Below are 17,821 nucleotides of genomic sequence, written 5' to 3'. Positions count from 1 at the left end.
GAGAGGAAATCCTAGGGAAATTGCTGATGTGGGGAGTGTATCCCACACCATCCCCTATTTTTTTCTGTGCCTTTACATCTTTAGCAGGGCTTCATGTGAGATAATTTTAGCAGATTTCCTTCCTTCTGACTACCAAAACATGCTGCCATTTTTAGCCCGCAATTCTAAAAGTGAAAGGCAAGCATTCCTTGAACAGATGCTAAAGAAGGTGTGAATTAGGACAGGTAAGGAGGAGGAGGAGACAGACAGAGAAAATAAATAAAAAATACTGCTCCAAATGACTTGAAACTTTACCAGTAGAAACCCCCCACAAACACACACACACACTGTAACAGAATTAGCAACTCCCCCTCCCACACAGTCCCGGGCCTGGCTCCTGTGCCTTTAATAGCAGCGTGACAGGCAGAGATTCAGCAGGTGAAGTTTGTTTCACCCTGTGGAATGCCCTCCCATCAGATGTCAAAGAAATTAACAACTATCTGACGTTTAGAAGACATCTGAAGGCAGCCCTGTTTAGGGAAGTTTTTCATGACTGGTGTTTTAACATATTTTTAATCACGGGTGGCACTGTGGGTTAAACCACAGAGCCTAGGACTTGCCGATCAGAAGGTTGGCGGTTCGAATCCCCGTGACAGGGTGAGCTCCCGTTGTTTGGTCCCTGCTCCTGCCAAGCTAGCAGTTCGAAAGCACGTCAAAGTCCAATTAGATAAATAGGTACCGCTCTGGCAGGAAGGTAAACGGCGTTTCCGTGTGCTGCTCTGGTTTGCCAGAAGCGGCTTAGTCATGCTGGCCACATGATCCGGAAGCTGTATGCCAGATCCCTCGGCCAGTAAAGCGAGATGAGCGCCGCAACCCCAGAGTCGGTCACGACTGGACGTAATGGTTACCTAATCTTTTGTTGGAAGCCGCCCAGAGTGGCTGGGGAAACCCAGCCAGATGGGCAGGGTAGAAATAATAAATTATTATTTTATTATAATAATTATTATTATACCTACATCTCTGTGCTGGGAAAAACAGCTCTGTTTGGGTGCCCTGCCCACAGTGAAGTGGCAACCCTATTTTTTTGGCATATCACGGCACATGCAGCGGTGAAAAGGTGGACTTGCGTTAAGTAACTCTCCCCCTTGCTGGAAATTATCTGAAAATGTTAAGTTTCCCCTCTCCCGCATGTCAATGTAGTTTCTTAAGTACATTGTACTTTAATGATCTGGTCCTGTCCAAATAACTTGTGATGGTTCTGGCATCTGCTGCCCAAGCCCTTCTGCTGATGCAACTGTGCTGTTTGTTCTCTGCTGCCTCCACATTCAACTCCCCTGCCAAGGGAAGCCAAACGCTGCATTCTGAAAAAGTTGCCCATATTTTGGCATAATATATGTTGCTTTTGCTAGCTGCAAAGAGGGACAGCGAACAGTGTACCAAATTGGACCCCTGCCCTGCACCTGGGGAATCCTGCACAGCCTTCTCTGGCATCTGAAATTTCATGAAAACTGCCCATTCCAGCCTCCCTGATGACCATTGTTCCCTGTGTTTTTCATTTCGCAAGGGAACATGGTTGGACAGCAGCAACTTGCAGGTGGGGGCCGTGGAGTTAATAATAGTACAGTCGTACCTTGGTTTTCGAACAGAATGCGTTCCGGAAGTCCGTTCGACTTCCGAAACGTTCGGAAACAAAGGCGCGGCTTCCGATTGGCTGCAGGAGCGTCCTGCAGCCAATCGGAAGCCATGGAAGCTGTGTCGGACGTTCGGCTTCCGAGGCAAAATTTGCAAACAGGAATACCTACTTCTGGGTTTGTGACGTTTGAGTTCCAAGTTGTTTGTGAACTAAGCTGCTCAAAAACCAAGGTACGACTGTAATATTTATTTATTCATACATACATACCCCGCCCATCTGGCTGGGTTTCTCCAGCCACTCTGGGTGGCTCCCAACAGAATATTAAAAACACAATAAAATATCAAACATTAAAAACTTCCGTAAACAGGGCTGCCTTCAGATGTCTTCTAAAAGTCAGATAGTTGTTTATTTCCTTGACATCTGATGGGAGGGCATTCCACAGGGTGGGTGCCACTACCGAAAAGGCCCTCTGCCTGGTTCGCTGTAACCTCACTTCTTGCAGGGAGGGAACCGCCAGAAGGCCCTCAGAGCTGGACCTCAGTGTCCAGGCTGAAAGATGGGGGTGGAGACGCTCCTTCATGTATACTGGGCCGAGGCCATTTAGGGCTTTAAAGATCAGCACCAACACTTTGAATTGTGCTCGGAAATGTACTGGGAGCCAATGTAGGTCTTTCAGGACTTCTTCTTCCCTAGCAACTCTAGGCGGATCCCAACAGAACACTAAAAACAGAATAAAACTTCAAACATTATGTTATATAGTCTCGGCAGCCACTCCCAGTCACCAGTCTAGCTGCTGCATTCTGGATTAGTTGTAGTTTCCGGGTCATCTTCAAAGGTAGCCCCACGTAGAGCGCATTTCAGTAGTCCAAGCAGGAGATAACCAGAGCATGCACCACTCTGGAGAAACAATCCGGCCATTTTACAGAGGAGCCACACTTCAGAGACGTAGGTGGGCAGCGGGTCACAAGTGCATCTGCAAAATCCCAATTTTTTTGCAGGTACAATAGCAGCAATTGCACATTTCTGTGTGCCCTACAGGTGCACAGAATCATGCAATTAACACAATCATGCAACTAACGCTGCATTTAGCTTGATCCTTGGGCACACTTACCGGCAATGTCTTTCCCAACCTTGAGATAGTGAGCATTGAACCTGGGACTCCTTTTTTGCGTGCATACCATGTGCTCTGCCCCTGAGCTTGTACAGAAACATTTAATTTTTCACCTAGGTCTCCCATTAACTTTACAGGCATTTGTTTGCTTTAGTCTCTGTGAATTGTGCCCCCTGGGTTTTGTGAGTGCAGGAATAGGGTTTCCCCCCCCCCCTTCTCCTACATTTGGAGATGCATGTCTAAAATAATGTGTTTATACTCCTTCAGAGCAGCAATGCCACACGGAGGATGGCATTACAGCCAATTAGTTCTGCTAGCTGGCAGAGTTACTCTGCTAGATGGAATTTCTGACAACTCCTTTGTGTGTGTGCAAGATTAGCATTGTTGCCTGTGCATTGTCGTAGCTAATGGGTAAAGAGGAGCGCATGCATGCCAGCGTAGAAAGAGGGTATAGGCAGAAGACATACGGCAAGACATCCAGGCACACAGGAGAGATACCTGCATTCAGTGGCGTAGCGTGGGGGGTGCAGGGGGGGCCGGCCGCACCGGGCGCAACATCTGGGGGTTAGGGTTAGGGGGCGCAAATCCACGGGTTAGGGGGCGCAAATTACTTGCCTTGCCCCGGGTGCTGACAACCCATGCTACACCACTGCCTGCATTCAAAATCTGAGCAGGATTCTCACTGAATTCCATAGTGCTTGCAACTGAGCTATAGGATTGTCCTGTAAAGTATCTTATCATTATTAAGGACTTAGCATATCAGAGTGCTATGGAATCAAAAGGTTTTGTGTCTCTTTTGTAGGAAATGCGTCCTTTTTGTGTGTGCGTGCACACACACACATATATATGCACACCCCTTGGTAATGTGATGTTAATGAGCAGATAAACATGAGTATGGTCATAGAATCATAGAATTGGAAGAGACCCCACGGGTCATCTAGTCCAACCCCCTGCGATGCAGGAATCTCAGCTAAAGCATCCATGACAGATGGCCACCCAATACCTGCTTAAAAACCTCCAAGGAAGGGGAGTCCACCACCTCTGGTGGGAGTCTGCTCCGCTGCCGAACAGCTCTTGCTGCCAGAAAGTTCTTCCTGATGTTTATTTAGTCAGAATCTTCTTTCTCGCACACAACTTGAAGGCGTTGTTTTGAGTCCTGCCCTATAGAGCTAGAGAAAACAAGCTTGCTCCAGTGTGTGTGTGTGTGTGTGTGTGTGTGTGTGTTCGTGAGCATGCTGAAAGCCTTGTCATCGAAACTTAAGGATCTACATATGCATGAGATTCAGGAGAAATGGAGATCCAATCTAGGCAACAATAGAGAGGAATGTGTGGAATCGCCCAGAAATGCAGGTGTGTCTTTCAAAGTGTTGGTGCTGACCTTTAAAGCCCTAAACAGTCTCAGCTCAGTAGACCTGAAGGAGCGTCTCCACCCCCATCGTTCAGCCCAGACACTGAGGTCCAGCTCCAAGGGCCTTCTGGAGGTTCCCTCACTGTGAGAAGTGAAGTTGCAGGGATCCAGGCAGAGGGCCTTCTCAGTAGTGGCGCCCACCCTGTGGAACGCCCTCCCATCAAGGAAATAAACAACTACAATGGTACCTTGGGTTACATATGCTTCAGGTTACAGACTCCGCTAACCCAGAAATATTACCTCGGGTTAAGAACTTTGTTTCAGGATGAGAACAGAAATCGTGCGGTGGCGGCGCGGCAGCAGCAGGAGGCCCCATTAGCTAAAGTGGTGCCTCAGGTTAAGAACAGTTTCAGGTTAAGAACGGACTTCTGGAACGAATTAAGTACTTAACCTGAGGTACCACTATATCTGACTTTTAGAAGACATCTGAAGGCAGCCCTTTTTAGGGACATTTTTAATGTATGATATTCTATTGTGTTTTTAATATCCTGTTGGGAGCTGCCCAGAGTGGCTGGGGAGGCCCGGCCAGATGGGCAGAGTATAAGTAATAAATTATTATTAGTTGTTGTTGTTGTTGTTTTTGTTTTCCGCTGGGCACATGCACACCTCAGACTTGCCCCTTCCATAAGAATGTAAAGGAGCATCTCTTATCTTAACCCACCAAATGTCTGCCCTTGTCAGGTGGACGGCGACGTTACAGCCGAGCTGGGGCCAAAGGCTTCAACGCCAACCGTCGCCGGAGCCGGGCTGTGCTCTACCACCTCTCCGGGCATCTCCAGAAGCAGGGTAAAGGGAAGCGAAAGCTCCACAAGGTATGTTTGCATGGGCAAGGGAACCTTTTTAGATTGCCTGGGCTGCTTGCAGTGCTTTGATGTCCACTTACTGTGTGGCCTGGACTGTGTGGGTTTTGATGCGGGGGCAGCCGATATGGGAGACAGCCCTGTGATTTGGAGTGGTGACCGCTCTTGTCCTTCTCTTCCCCCTCCCCTCACCAGGGTGTCTTTGGGGAGAAGCCTGCCCTCCCCGAATACAAGGTGGCTGCAGCGCGCAAGTCCCCCTTCATCCTGCTGCATTATGGGACCTTCAAGGCCGGATGGGATGGTCTGATTCTGCTGGCCACCCTGTACGTGGCTGTGACCGTGCCCTACAGCGTTTGCTTCAGCGGCACCAAAGATGAGGGGCTTCCAGAGGCTGCTCGGGCACCCCCCAGCATCTGTGATCTTTCGGTTGAGATCCTTTTTATCCTAGGTAAGGAGCTCAGAATCGGACGAAAGACTGGGAAGGGGCCATTACTCACTGTTAGAACAAGCAGAAGGTCATAGAATCAGAGAATTGTAGAACTGCAGAGTTGGAAGGGACCCCAAGAGTTATCTAGTCCAGCCCCCTGCAATGCAGGAATCTAAACTAAAACATCCATGACAGACGGCCATCCAGCCTCTGCTTAAAAGCCTCCAGTCAAGGGTCTCGGCTTCAGTTCCCAGCCTATCTGTCAATGATGCTTCACGGCCAAAGGAATGCATACAGCAGTTAGGTCACTCTCCGATGTCTTTTCTTTTTGAAGTGTTTTGTATTTTATTTTACAAGTATCAAATTATAACAATACAACCATAGGTAAAGGGACCCCTGACCATTAGGTCCAGTCGTGGCCGACTCTAGGGTTGCGGCACTCATCTCGCTTTACTGGCCGAGGGAGCCGGCGTACAGCTTCTGGGTCAGCATGACTAAGCCGCTTCTGGCAACCCAGAGCAGCGCACGGTAACGCCGTTTACCTTCCCGCCGGAGCGGTACCTATTTATCTACTTGCACTTTGACGTGCTTTCGAACTGCTAGGTTGGCAGGAGCAGGGACCGAGCAACGGGAGCTCACCCCGTCGCGGGGATTCGAACCGCCGACCTTCTGATCGGCAAGTCTTAGGCTCTGTGGTTTAACCCACAGCGCCACCCGCATCCCCATACAACCATACACATCCACATTTAAAGAAATACCATACACATCCACATTTAAAGAAATCTCTAGACTTCCCACCTTCCCCTCCATTTGTCCTGTTGTTAACTTTTTCAACTGCATATTTTTCAATAGTCCATGTTTTATATGGCTCAATTATCTCCATAATTCTTGCTACAATACAAGGATTGCAATCCTGCTGTAGTTTTCGTCTGCTTACAGTGATCTCCAAGATAAATTACACATTTTCCCCATTCTTTGTTAAAGTTTTGGTCTTCTTGGTTCCCAAGCTTTCCAGTTAGTTTTGCCATTTCGGCATAATCCAACGGTTTAATTTGCCATTCTTCTCTGGTAGGTGCTTTATCTTCTTTCCATCTCTGGGCTAGTAGCATCCGTGCAGCTATCGTCGCATACATACTCTTCATTGTCAAAGAATTAACACTTACCACTGTTTCCGCGGATCCAAATACCCACACACGCCAGTCTAGAGTCTAGGCAGCTATTCCCATGTCCATGCTTCATGTAACACTTGCAGCAACTGAGGACCACTCCAGCAGTTTATGAACCTTCTCCCAACGGGCTGCGCACATGCCACCGGAGGCTATGCCCGCATGGAAGCTGCCTCTGCTCTTCTCTCTTCCGTTCCCTTCTGGTTCTGGGAGACAGGGGCGCAGGAGGGGGTGGGGAAGCTCCTGGTTCCTACCCTTTCCTGGGAGGTGGAGCCAGAGGTCTCTGCAGTCAGTGTTAGGTAAGCACACCGTGGTTGACTGAGTAGCAGTATTTGCAAGATCTCCAGCCTCTTTTAATCCACAAGAAAAAGTTTACAGTGGTACCTCAGGTTACAGATGCTTCAGGTTACATACTGTCAGGGGTTTAGGAGCAGAGGCAAGGGCAAGGGAGGAAACAGAGAGCGAAGGGGAGGAGGCAGAAGAAAAGATGAGTGATGACGACGACCCGAGATCTCCGAGTCTTTCCAGTGAATCAGAGGATTCACAGAAAGGAGCACCAGTGGCCAGGGCAAGGGGGGAGTCTAGGGGGGCACCCCAGGAAGATAGAGCCAGAGGGGACTCAGAGGAGAGCAGTTGGAAATCGGGACCAGCGTCACCGCCAGAGAGCAGGGAAGAGGAAAGGAGCCAGGGGGCAAGCGCTGGCAGCTCACCACAGGAGGGAGGGCACGAGTCAGGAGTGGCCACACCTCCATCGGGGAGCGAAGAAACGGTTAAGCGGAAAGTGGAAGGTTGGGCGCGCGCGCCAAGTTCAAATGCAGAGGAAGGGGGCGCAGTAAGCAGCCCGGAAAGGGAGCCAGGTCCTAAAGCCCGGCGCAAGGAGACAGGAGGGTCCGGGGGGTCAGCGTCAGAAGAATCCCGGAAGGAAGAGACCCCGGGGGGTAGAGGGACCCAGAGGAGGACAGTCAGGCGGAAAAGGTGGAGCCGAGCTAGGATATTAAGTTGGTGCACACGGGGCGGAGACTCAGACGGAGCCTCGCCGATCTAGCTACTAGACGTAGAGTTGCGCGCAGCAGCGTGAGAATGGAAACTGTAACTCAATAAAGACTTTTACTTAATGATCGCTGGCTAGCGTGATCCTCTGTGAGCTAGGATCTTCAAGCAGCCCTGACACATACGCTTCAGGTTACAGACTCCACTAATCCAGAAATAATACCTCGGGTTAAGAACTTTACCTCAGGATGAGAACAGAAATCGTGCGGTGGCGGCGTGGCGACAGCAGGAGGCCCCATTAGCTAAAGTGGTACCTCAGGTTAAGAATAGTTTCAGGTTAAGAACGGACCTCCGGAACAAATTAAGTTCTTAACCCAAGGTACCACTGTATTCACAATATGACCTGTTCCTGTATCCAGCTTGTGTGATTTGTTTTAACTTTTATACGGATACGGAGTTCCCTTTGTTTGTTAAACCCTTGCTTTGCAAGGGACTGAATCCGCTCACCTTTGCTGATGTCAGGATCCCTCTGCCAAGTTCAGGAAGCAAAACGGCTTTGTTCACATGTGTGTGTGCATGTAACAGATACCAGACTTTCGACAACAAAGAAGCAATGCGATATGCGGTGCCATGCTTGCCAGCTGCCAACCGTGGCTGATTTCTCCATTTGTTTATTTCGTAAAAGTTATATACCACTTGATTGGGGCGGGGGGGGGGGGAGAAAACACCCTCAAAGTAGTTTACAAAAAACTAAAACTATATAATTATTACTTTTCATTTCATTTCACTTTAAATTTGTATAACTCCTTTCTATAGTACTATACACAAGGCAGTTTATAGCAACAAAATATACAGCGAAGAACACACACCTTATAATAATCTGATCCAATACAAAAAGTCATAATAAAACATAACTTTAAAATGAAACGACTTATATCTTCTTCTTTCTTCTTTGGCGATCACTCATAGCCAAGTAAGATTGGTATTACCAGTGAGTCCGTAAGTGACCGTGGAGGCCAATTCTGGATCCACACGTCCTTCCACAGTGGAGACATAGGTTTCCAGGTGGGAGTTGATCACAGTGAAGGTTTGCCAAGCGTGCCTTCCTCTTAGCACGTTTCTCCCTTTCATCCTGAGTCTGAGTGTCTTCAAAGCCTATGACACCTTTGGTAGAGGCTGTTCTCCAATTGGAGCGCTTGCAGGCCAGTGTTTCCCAGTTGTCAGTGTTTATACTACATTTTTTAAGGTTTGCCTTGAGACAGTCTTTAAACCACTTTTGTTGACCACCAGCATAACACGTTCCATTTTTAAGTTCGGAATAGAGTAGTTGCTTTGGAAGACAGTAATCAGGCATCTGCAACAGTCTATTAGAATATAATAGTATGCAATAAAATTAACTCTCAGAATATCAGCAAATAATAAACAGAAATTCACTCTTAACAATTACAATAAATAATTACTCAACTAGGATCAATAAAAATAACGGCAAGTCAAATTGCCTGAAATACCACAATACATACAAAACCATGTAAAAGGATCAAATTGAGAAACAAAGACACAAAACTTATAAAACTATTTTTTAAAAAAATCCTAGCAAGTAAAACTACAGTGGTACCTCAGGTTACAGACGCTTCAGGTTACAGACTCTGCTAACCCAGAAATAGTACCTCGGGTTAAGATCTTTGCTTCAGGATGAGAACAGAAATTGTGCGGCGGCAGCAGGAGGCCCCATTAGCTTAAGTGGTACCTCAGGTTAAGAACAGTTTCAGGTTAAGAACGGACCTCCAGAACGAATTAAGTTCTTAACCCGAGGTACCACTGTATTTAATATGTTGTAAACTGAAACCCACAATAAACTGAAAAGCACACCAGCATTCTAGATATCTGGGAAGGCTTCCCTAAACAAAAATGCTTTTAGCAGGCACAAGTAATAATACAGTGAAGGCGCCTGCTTGATCTCAGTGTGCAGGCAGTTCCAAAGTCTAAGCGCTGTCACACTACTTCCTAGTGCTTACATGCAAAGGTGTAAAAGTTTCCCTCCCTCCTCTATCCCTCCTCTGGCGGTTCCCTCATTACAAGAAGTGAGGTTACAGGGCCTTCTTGGTAGTGGCGCCCGCCCTGTGGAACACCCTCCCTTCAAATGTGAAGGAAATAAGCAGCTATCTTCTCTTTAAAAGTCATCTGAAGGCAGCCCTGTTCAGGGAAGTTTTTAATATTTAACGCCGTTCTGTTTTTAACACTTGATTGGGAGCCGCCCAGAGTGGCTGGGGAAACTCAGCCAGATGGGCGGGGTATAAATAAGTTGTTGTTGTTGTTGTTGTTGTTGTTGTTGTTGTTGTTGTTGTTGTTGTTGTTATATCACAACATCAGGCAGAGATTCTGCCTAGCAAACTGCCTCCTCAACCAGCAGGCGCCTTTATAGTTCACATTACCTCACATTACCTCAATTCAGTAATTTCCAACAGACATTGTCTTCACATTCATTTCTGAGTCATCAAATGATAGGACCATCGGTAGAGCACACACACACACACACACACATGAACGAACACACAATACAACACTTTAGTGTGCAGTCATTAATTGCTCCCATTTATCAGGTGAAGCAGTTAAGGCAGAGCCATCTCCTTTACTATTCATGGTGCCTTTCAGCCCATAGCCTCTGCTCCTACGCCTTCCTCAGCATTTGAGCTGAAAGTGTGGGAATGTTCAGGGTGGCAGGAGAGGATATATTGTTTATTAATATCCTTTTTACATTCCCCTTTTTACATGCACAGCAGATAGCTGGTTGCAGGCTCGTGTGAGCTTCTCACTAATATACAGTTCAGTCTGTCTCAGGCTGAATCGTACATTCCTGGTAAGCTCCCTTGAATCCCTCTTAAAAGAATAAAGACACCAGAGTCTTATTGATAAGTAACAAAAGGAAGGTTTACTCATGATCAGGCAGAGCACAGTGTGATCCCTGAAAGCAGACTTAGTAACAAATATGTACATGTGGAGGAACAGAAACAGGAAGTTTTGATTGGCTGGACCAAACATTCCCTTGCATGTCTTCTCTAGCATTACAGGGAATGTTGTACTTGACTGCTCCCAGTGGATTACATCTCACAGAAAGGAGGCAGCCAATCCCGATTAAAGCTGCGTTTCTTTATTTATTTCCATTTAGCTTCACCGCAAACCATAGTCTAGCTCAGCGGTGATGGGGAAACATGCCCTGCTTGACTCCAACACCCAACAGCCCCAGCCAACATGGCCAACGGTCAGGAATTATGGGAAATGTAGTGCAACAGCAACCATAGGTGCAATTGCTGCGGACTTGCTCCTTAACATTTCTGCCTTTTCTTTCCAGATATCGTGCTGAATTTCCGCACCACCTTTGTGAGCAAGTCAGGGCAGGTGGTATTTGACCCTCATGCCATTTTCCTGCATTACCTGACCCGCTGGTTTGTACTGGACCTCATAGCCGCACTGCCGTTCGACCTCCTCTATGCTTTCAAGGTCAATGTGGTGAGTTTTTGGTGAGGCGCTGTGCTACAGGATGCAAAAAAAGGGCTGAAATCTGCAGCTGCCCGTAGATCTCCCGCTGGCAGCCTGGTGCCATTTTGCTGGGCAAAGCTGGTATTATAACCTAGTTGGGTTTGGGGTTTTCTCCTACATCACTCCCTGAGACTTGTCTCTCTCCCTCAACATTTAATTTACATGTAAGCAAAAACAAAACCTAAAAGCTGGAATATGTTTCTGCAGCAAAGTCATGCCTTCCGTCCCTATGGATTACAAGAACCGTGATTCATCTGGCATGAGAGAAATCTACTCTGTATATGCTCAGAGGTGCTCTTCACCCCAGGCATGAATTAAAATAGCCCAAGCTAATGCATCATACAGTTGATTCAAGTTATCAACATTCTCTGAAACACACTTCAGGGTCCTGTGAGGGCTAATAATCACTAGCATCTGGGCTTAAACAGTTTGGAAAAGGTGGCAGGTCCTTCCAAGCTCGGCAATGGCCCGATGGGATTGGTAGAGTCACCTCTGTGGCGATGTACGGCCTCCTCAGCTGGAGACATTAATACAACGATAAAAAGAAACCAGCTTGCTGAAGATTCTTAGGTGATTGCCCAGACATGATGTTAAAAACATGAATACACTGGAATGCACCTGTTTTTTGCTTTTCGAACCATAACAGCTTCAGCGCTGTGTGTGTGGGAGGACAAGCAGGACTGCAAATATTGTATGTGGGGAGGCAAGTTTCCTCTTCCCCCACCCCCTCCATGGTGCGGTTCTGCTTAAAACCCCTCCCCACTTCAAAACTGCTATTAGCTCTAAGCCAGAAGCTTCCCTTTGCTCCTATGGAACTCTTCGCTCTTAAACAAAGACATAGTGCTTCCCCTTTCCTAGGGGGCTGTCCTGCCACCTGGGCTCCAACCCGGTTTTGAGCTCTACCCACCCAGCCACATGCCCCCCTCCCATTTTTCAGATGACCTCCCAGTTTGTGGCAGGCCTATATCCAGAAATGTGATAATGAGATGGCCACTTGGGCTGCTGGCTGGTGTCTTGACGGAAACGGTAAAAACCTAAATCTAAGTGTGATGCACTTTAAAGCTGTTTAGCTAATTAAGCTAATTCATTAGCAGACCTGGCATATATTTTATTGTTATCCTTTTCCTTACTCTTCCCCCCCCCCCAAAAAAAAGTCATGCTTTAAAATTTGGGAGGAAAGATAGTAAGCTTACATACCCTCCAACATTATTTTTTTTATGCAAATAGGGACATCCCATTCCATAATGATAATTTTACTGTTTATACCCCCACACATCTGACTGGGTTGCCCCAACCACTCAGGGCAGCTTCCAACATAAATAAAAACACAATAAAACATTAAACATTCTCTGTACAGGATTGCCTTCAGAGGGCTCAGGAGTCGGATAACTCCATACCCTCCAACATTTCTCCAATGAAAATAGGGACGTCCTAAGGAAAAGTGGGACATTCCGGGATCAAATCAGAAACAGAGATGGCTTCTCTAGGGACATCCCTGGAAAACAGGGACACTTGAAAGGTCCGAACTTACATTTAATTCAGAGGGAGATGCATTCTGAAGGGGCAAGCTCACCACCCCCACCCACCCACCCACCCACATCTGCTTGAAGCCCCATTCTTGAGGATCCCTTCTTCCATCACTAGGAGCACCAACCTGTCCCCACAACCGTGGGTGCCTGGGGCCATGGGTGCCATTTGCCCTGGCACCAAAATTTGTGGGTGCTTGTTCCCTTGATGGAAAATTTTGTGGGTGCTCGGGCACCCAGGCCCCCAGGTAGTTGGCACCTATGCCCATCACCCTCCCACAATTTCCCCTCCGTCAGCCCTCCAGGACCTCCTCTTCTTCCATGGTTCGATTCCCACCCCGGCCATCCACATTGCAGCCCCCCTCCGCGCCCGAGGGGCCAATGCAAGTTGACGCAACTTCTCTCTCTCTCTTTCCTTTTCCCTCTCCTTCCCACCCCACTCAGTACTTCGGGGCTCATCTGCTCAAGACGGTGAGGCTCCTGCGCCTGCTGCGGCTGCTGCCCAACCTGGACCGGTACTCGCAATACAGCGCCGTGGTGCTGACCCTCCTCATGACCGTCTTTGCGCTCCTGGCGCACTGGGTCGCCTGCGTCTGGTACTTCATCGGGCAGCGCGAAGTCGAGAGCAGCCCCTCTCAGCTGCCGGGGATCGGTGAGTGATTGTTTTTCTTTTGGTCTTTGCTCTTCCCGCCACATAAGCAAGCACTGTGCGACTCAATGGGGGCGTGCACACGTGTGTGTGCATGTGCGTGCGTGCACACGCGTGCATGCAAACCAATGCTGCAGGTGCCACATAAATAATAGCCCTGGCGCGCACGCTCGCTTTCGCTTTGGGGGCGATGAGTTCTCCTATAATTACTGTTGTCTACCCGACTCCTGGGACTGCGTGACGGCAGGCTTAGCAAGCAACCGCTGCCTTTACCTTGCCAAATCTTCCGGGACTCGGATCCTGACAATCAGCGGGCGGAGCCTCGGTGCTCCAAAGGTGGCGCTTATTGCCGCTTGGCGCATAGTCGGGAGATCTCTCCCAAGCCCCTCGCTTACTTGATATCGTGGGATTTACTGACACAAACGCACACCTTTTCTCCCCCCCCCCCTTTTTTTTTTTTAAAAAGCAAGCACTATTTTCCCCCCTTGATAACTGCAGCTGGCGCAACTGATGTCGGCGGGGTTGTTTTGGGGCATGTTTTGGGCTCTTCTTGTTTTTAGCAAGAGATGGAGAGGGGCTGTTCGTGCATTTCTGTGGAGCTTGCCTAAAGATCCCAACTTCTCCCAACTTCGGAAAAAACAAAGCGAGTGAAAGGAAACAGACCACGCCCCTCCGCTGCCCAATTTTCGTTTGCAGAGATAACGGTGGGCAGAGATGAGCAGGGATCTCGTGCCCCCACCTCGTGTTCTTAAATGAACGAGATGCTAGCCAGGAAGTAAGCCCAACTGAATTCAGTGGGGGCTTGTTGTTGTTGTTTAGTCGTTTAGTCATGTCCGACTCTTCGTGACCCCATGGACCAGAGCACGCCAGGCACTCCTGTCTTACACTGCCTCCTGCAGTTTGGTCAAACTCATGCTGGTATCTTCGAGAACACTGTCCAACCATCTCGTCCTCTGTCGTCCCCTTCTCCTTGTGCCCTCCATATTTCCCAACATCAGGGACTTTTTCAGGGAGTCTTCTCTTCTCATGAGGTGGCCAAAGTATTGGAGCCTCAGCTTCAGGATCTGTCCTTCCAGGGCTGATTTCCTTCAGAATGGAGAGGTTTGAGCTTCTTGCAGTCCATGGGACTCTCAGGAGTCTCCTCCAGCACCATATATATGTATATATATACACATACATATTTAAATGATGCTACACCCTTTTCCAGATCCTTGGTTTCTTTGAAGGTTTTCACCAGCTAGCTTTCCGGAGGAGAGGACCTTTCTAATACAGTGGTGCCCCGCAAGACAAATGCCTCGCAAGACGGAAAACTCGCTAGACGAAAGAGTTTTCCGTTTTGGAGGTGCTTCGCAAAACGAATCTCCTATGGGCTTGCTTCGCAAGACGAAAATGTCTTGCGAGTTCCTGCGGGTTTTTTTTCCTTTCCCCCCCCCTTTTCTAAGCCACTAAGCCGCTTATCAGCTGATCCGATAAGCCGCTAATAGCGCTAATCCGCTAATCCTTCAATGGGCTTGCTTCGCAAGACGAAAAAACCGCTAGACGAAGAGCATCACAGAACGGATTCTTTTTGTCTTGCGAGGCACCACTGTAACCTGCTTTTCCCCCTTCCTCTTCCTCCCAGGGTGGCTGCAGGAGTTGGCCCGTCGCCTCGAGACGCCCTACTACTTGGCTCAGAGGAACAGCAGCGCTGAGGACGACTCCGCCAACGGGACCAGTCCGGCTCTGAACGGCAGCACGTGGGAGCTTTTAGGGGGGCCCTCGCTGAGAAGCGCTTATATCACCTCCCTGTACTTCGCCCTCAGCAGCTTAACCAGTGTGGGCTTTGGCAACGTGTCGGCAAACACCGACTCGGAGAAGATTTTCTCCATCTGCACCATGCTGGTGGGGGGTGAGTAAGGCCCTAAGCCTGGGGCGGCAGTGGGCTGGGAGTGAGGAGCATCGGCAGGTTTTGTTTTGCTGTTTTATTAAAAAAAGAAAACAACAACAACATGTCATTCTGCTCTTCCCCCTCGTTTCCCTTTTCGTAGCTCCTGGGCAATCTGGTTATCATGACAACCACGGGGCAAGCACCTTCTATAAATACGGCTTTTAATTTGGTGCTGTCCCAAAAATCCAGCAGCAAGGCAGTACTGGTGTTTTGAGAACCTTCCCTTACGGCAGGAAGGTAGTTTCACGGCCCCAGTTCTTTAAAATGGTTGGTTCAATACAGGCCAGAGCCAGTGTTGTGTAGTGGTTAAGATCAGTAGATTCGTAATCTGGTGAACCAGGTTTGATTCCCCGCTCCTCCACATGCAGCTGCTGAGTGACCTTGGGCCAGTCACACTTCTCTGAAGTCTCTCAGCCCCACTCACCTCACAGAGTGTTTGTTGTGGGGAAGGAAGGGAAAGGAGAATGTTAGCTGCTTTGAGACTCCTTCGGGTAGTGATAAAGCGGGATATCAAATCCAAACTCTCTCTAGCTGTTGTCGGACTTCAACTCCCAGCAAGCCCCAGCAAGCAAGATCAATGGTCAGGGATGATGGGAGTTGCAGTCCAACATCAGATCCCACCAACCCACTGTCCTTAGATGGAAGAAGGTAGGAAATAAACGAGAAGGGGGAAACATGAGGATCTGCGGTTAGTATCCACTCTTGCCAACCATCAGCAAGGAGGATGCAGGTGGGCCCAAGCGTTGGGAGTTTGTGGCATTCTTGGACAGGGACGGGAATGTCCACAAGCTTAGCCAAGGCCTGCTGCACTCATGCCTGCTGTCCTAGAAAACGAAAGCAGAAAGTCTTGGGGTGCTGGATTCTGCACCCAGCACCTGTTTCTGTGCACTGTGGAGCGGTCTCAAAATTAGGGAATACCTTCAGCTTCTGCTAAAGTTAATGAACTGGAGGTGAAAAGCCAGTTCCCCCTCACCCCCAGGAGGATTAAAAAGAGAGAGAAATACGCGGCACAGGGTCTCATCTGCAGCTCTGTTTCTACTGAGGCCTGCAAATGCAGCAGAATGAGCTTGGAGTGAGATGGGTTAACTTCTGAGGTGGTGGAATGGCCTGTACTACTTTACGCTGCAGGTGAGGGGGGATGAGAAATTGTGTTTTTAATGCTCCCTCGTGTGAAAAGCAGGGACGCGGGTGGCGCTGTGGGTTAAACCACAGAGCCTAGGATTTGCCGATCAGAAGGTCGGCAGTTCGAATCCCCGTGACGGGGTGAGCTCCCGTTGCTCGGTCCCTGCTCCTGCCAACCTAGCAGTTCGAAAGCACGTCAAAGTACAAGTAGATAAATAGGTACCACTCCGGCGGGAAGGTAAACGGCATTTCCGTGCGCTGCTCTGGTTCTCCAGAAGCAGCTTAGTCATGCTGGCCACATGACCCAGAAGCTGTTCGCCGGCTCCCTTGGCCAGTAAAGCAAGATGAGCGCCGCAACCCCAGAGTCGGCCACGACTGAGCCTAATGGTCAGGGGTCCCTTTACCCTTTTTTATGTGAAAAGCACCAAAGCAAGTAGAAAACTAGTACAGTGGTGCTCCTTTTTTAAAAAAATTACTTGCAGGGAATTTAATTACCTGCTTGGGGGGGGGGGCATTTCAAAAAATTTACCCACCACCTGCAGCCTGAAGAGGTACATTCTACTACCTCAGAATTCTGCAACCTGCGTAGTAGTAGTAGTAGTAGTAGTAGTAGTAGTAGTAGTAATAAATTTATACCCCTACCATCTGGCTGGGTTTCCCCAGCCACCCTGGGTGGCTCCCAGCAGAATATTAAAAACACGAGAAAACATCAAACATTAAAAACTTCCCAATACAGAGCTGCCTTTAGATGTCTTCTAAAAGTCAGATAGTTGTTTATTTCCTTGACATCTGGAGGGAGGGTGTTCCGCAGGGCAGGCACCACTACCAAGAAGGCCCTCTGCCTGGTTCCCTGTAACCTCACTTCTCGCAATAAGGGAACTGCCAAAAGGTCCTCAGAGCTGGACCTCAGTGTCTGGGCTGAACGATAGGGGGTGGAGACGCTCCTTCAGGGCCGAGGCCGTTTAGGGCTTTAAAGGTCAGCACCAACACTTTGAATTATGCTCGGAAACGTACTGGGAGCCAATGTACGTAGGTTGCAGGTCAATGGATTTTTGTTCAGGGCAAGGCAGGGCGGGGAAGACCAGCGTCTTAGACGCCATGTCTTGCTTGTGCTTTTAGGTCACATATAATGCTTGGACTTTGCACAGGTAGGCAGAACAGGGTAAACATTTATCCCACGTTAAGGGGTGGCAGAGGGGACATTCTGCTCCATGTTTGGTGGACTACCTTTCACGCAGCTTTCCTCCCTCTCCTCTCCCTCCCCCCCCCAGCCTTGATGCACGCAGTAGTCTTCGGGAACGTGACCGCCATCATCCAGCGCATGTATGCGCGCCGCTTCCTCTACCACAGCCGCACGCGTGACCTGCGCGATTACATCCGCATCCACCGCATCCCTCCGCCGCTGAAGCAGCGCATGCTGGAGTACTTCCAGGCCACCTGGAGCGCCAGCAACGGCATCGATACTCGTGAGGTGAGGTGGGAAGCCTGGGTGGGGTGTGGGCCCGAACCACGAGGAAGAAGAAGAAGAGTTTGGATTTGATATCCC

General features: G+C 48.8%; 1 protein-coding gene across 1 annotated transcript in view; it reads left to right on the top strand.

The window, feature by feature from the left end:
- The window catches only part of KCNH3 (potassium voltage-gated channel subfamily H member 3), a 70,664-nt gene that overhangs the window by 39,077 nt on the left and 13,766 nt on the right, over positions 1-17,821 (top strand). Inside the window, exons 4-9 of the mRNA XM_083489918.1 lie at positions 4,813-4,943; positions 5,127-5,379; positions 10,864-11,021; positions 13,022-13,229; positions 14,848-15,114; positions 17,547-17,746. Of these exons, the coding sequence (XP_083346044.1) occupies positions 4,813-4,943; positions 5,127-5,379; positions 10,864-11,021; positions 13,022-13,229; positions 14,848-15,114; positions 17,547-17,746 (1,217 nt within the window). The remainder of the gene's footprint in view (positions 1-4,812; positions 4,944-5,126; positions 5,380-10,863; positions 11,022-13,021; positions 13,230-14,847; positions 15,115-17,546; positions 17,747-17,821) is intronic.

The sequence above is a fragment of the Podarcis liolepis genome (assembly GCF_965112155.1).
Source record: "Podarcis liolepis genome assembly, chromosome: 2".
NCBI lineage: Eukaryota > Metazoa > Chordata > Lepidosauria > Squamata > Lacertidae > Podarcis > Podarcis liolepis.
Note: the sequence above shows the minus strand (reverse complement) of the source record. Positions and strands in the feature narration are given on the sequence as shown.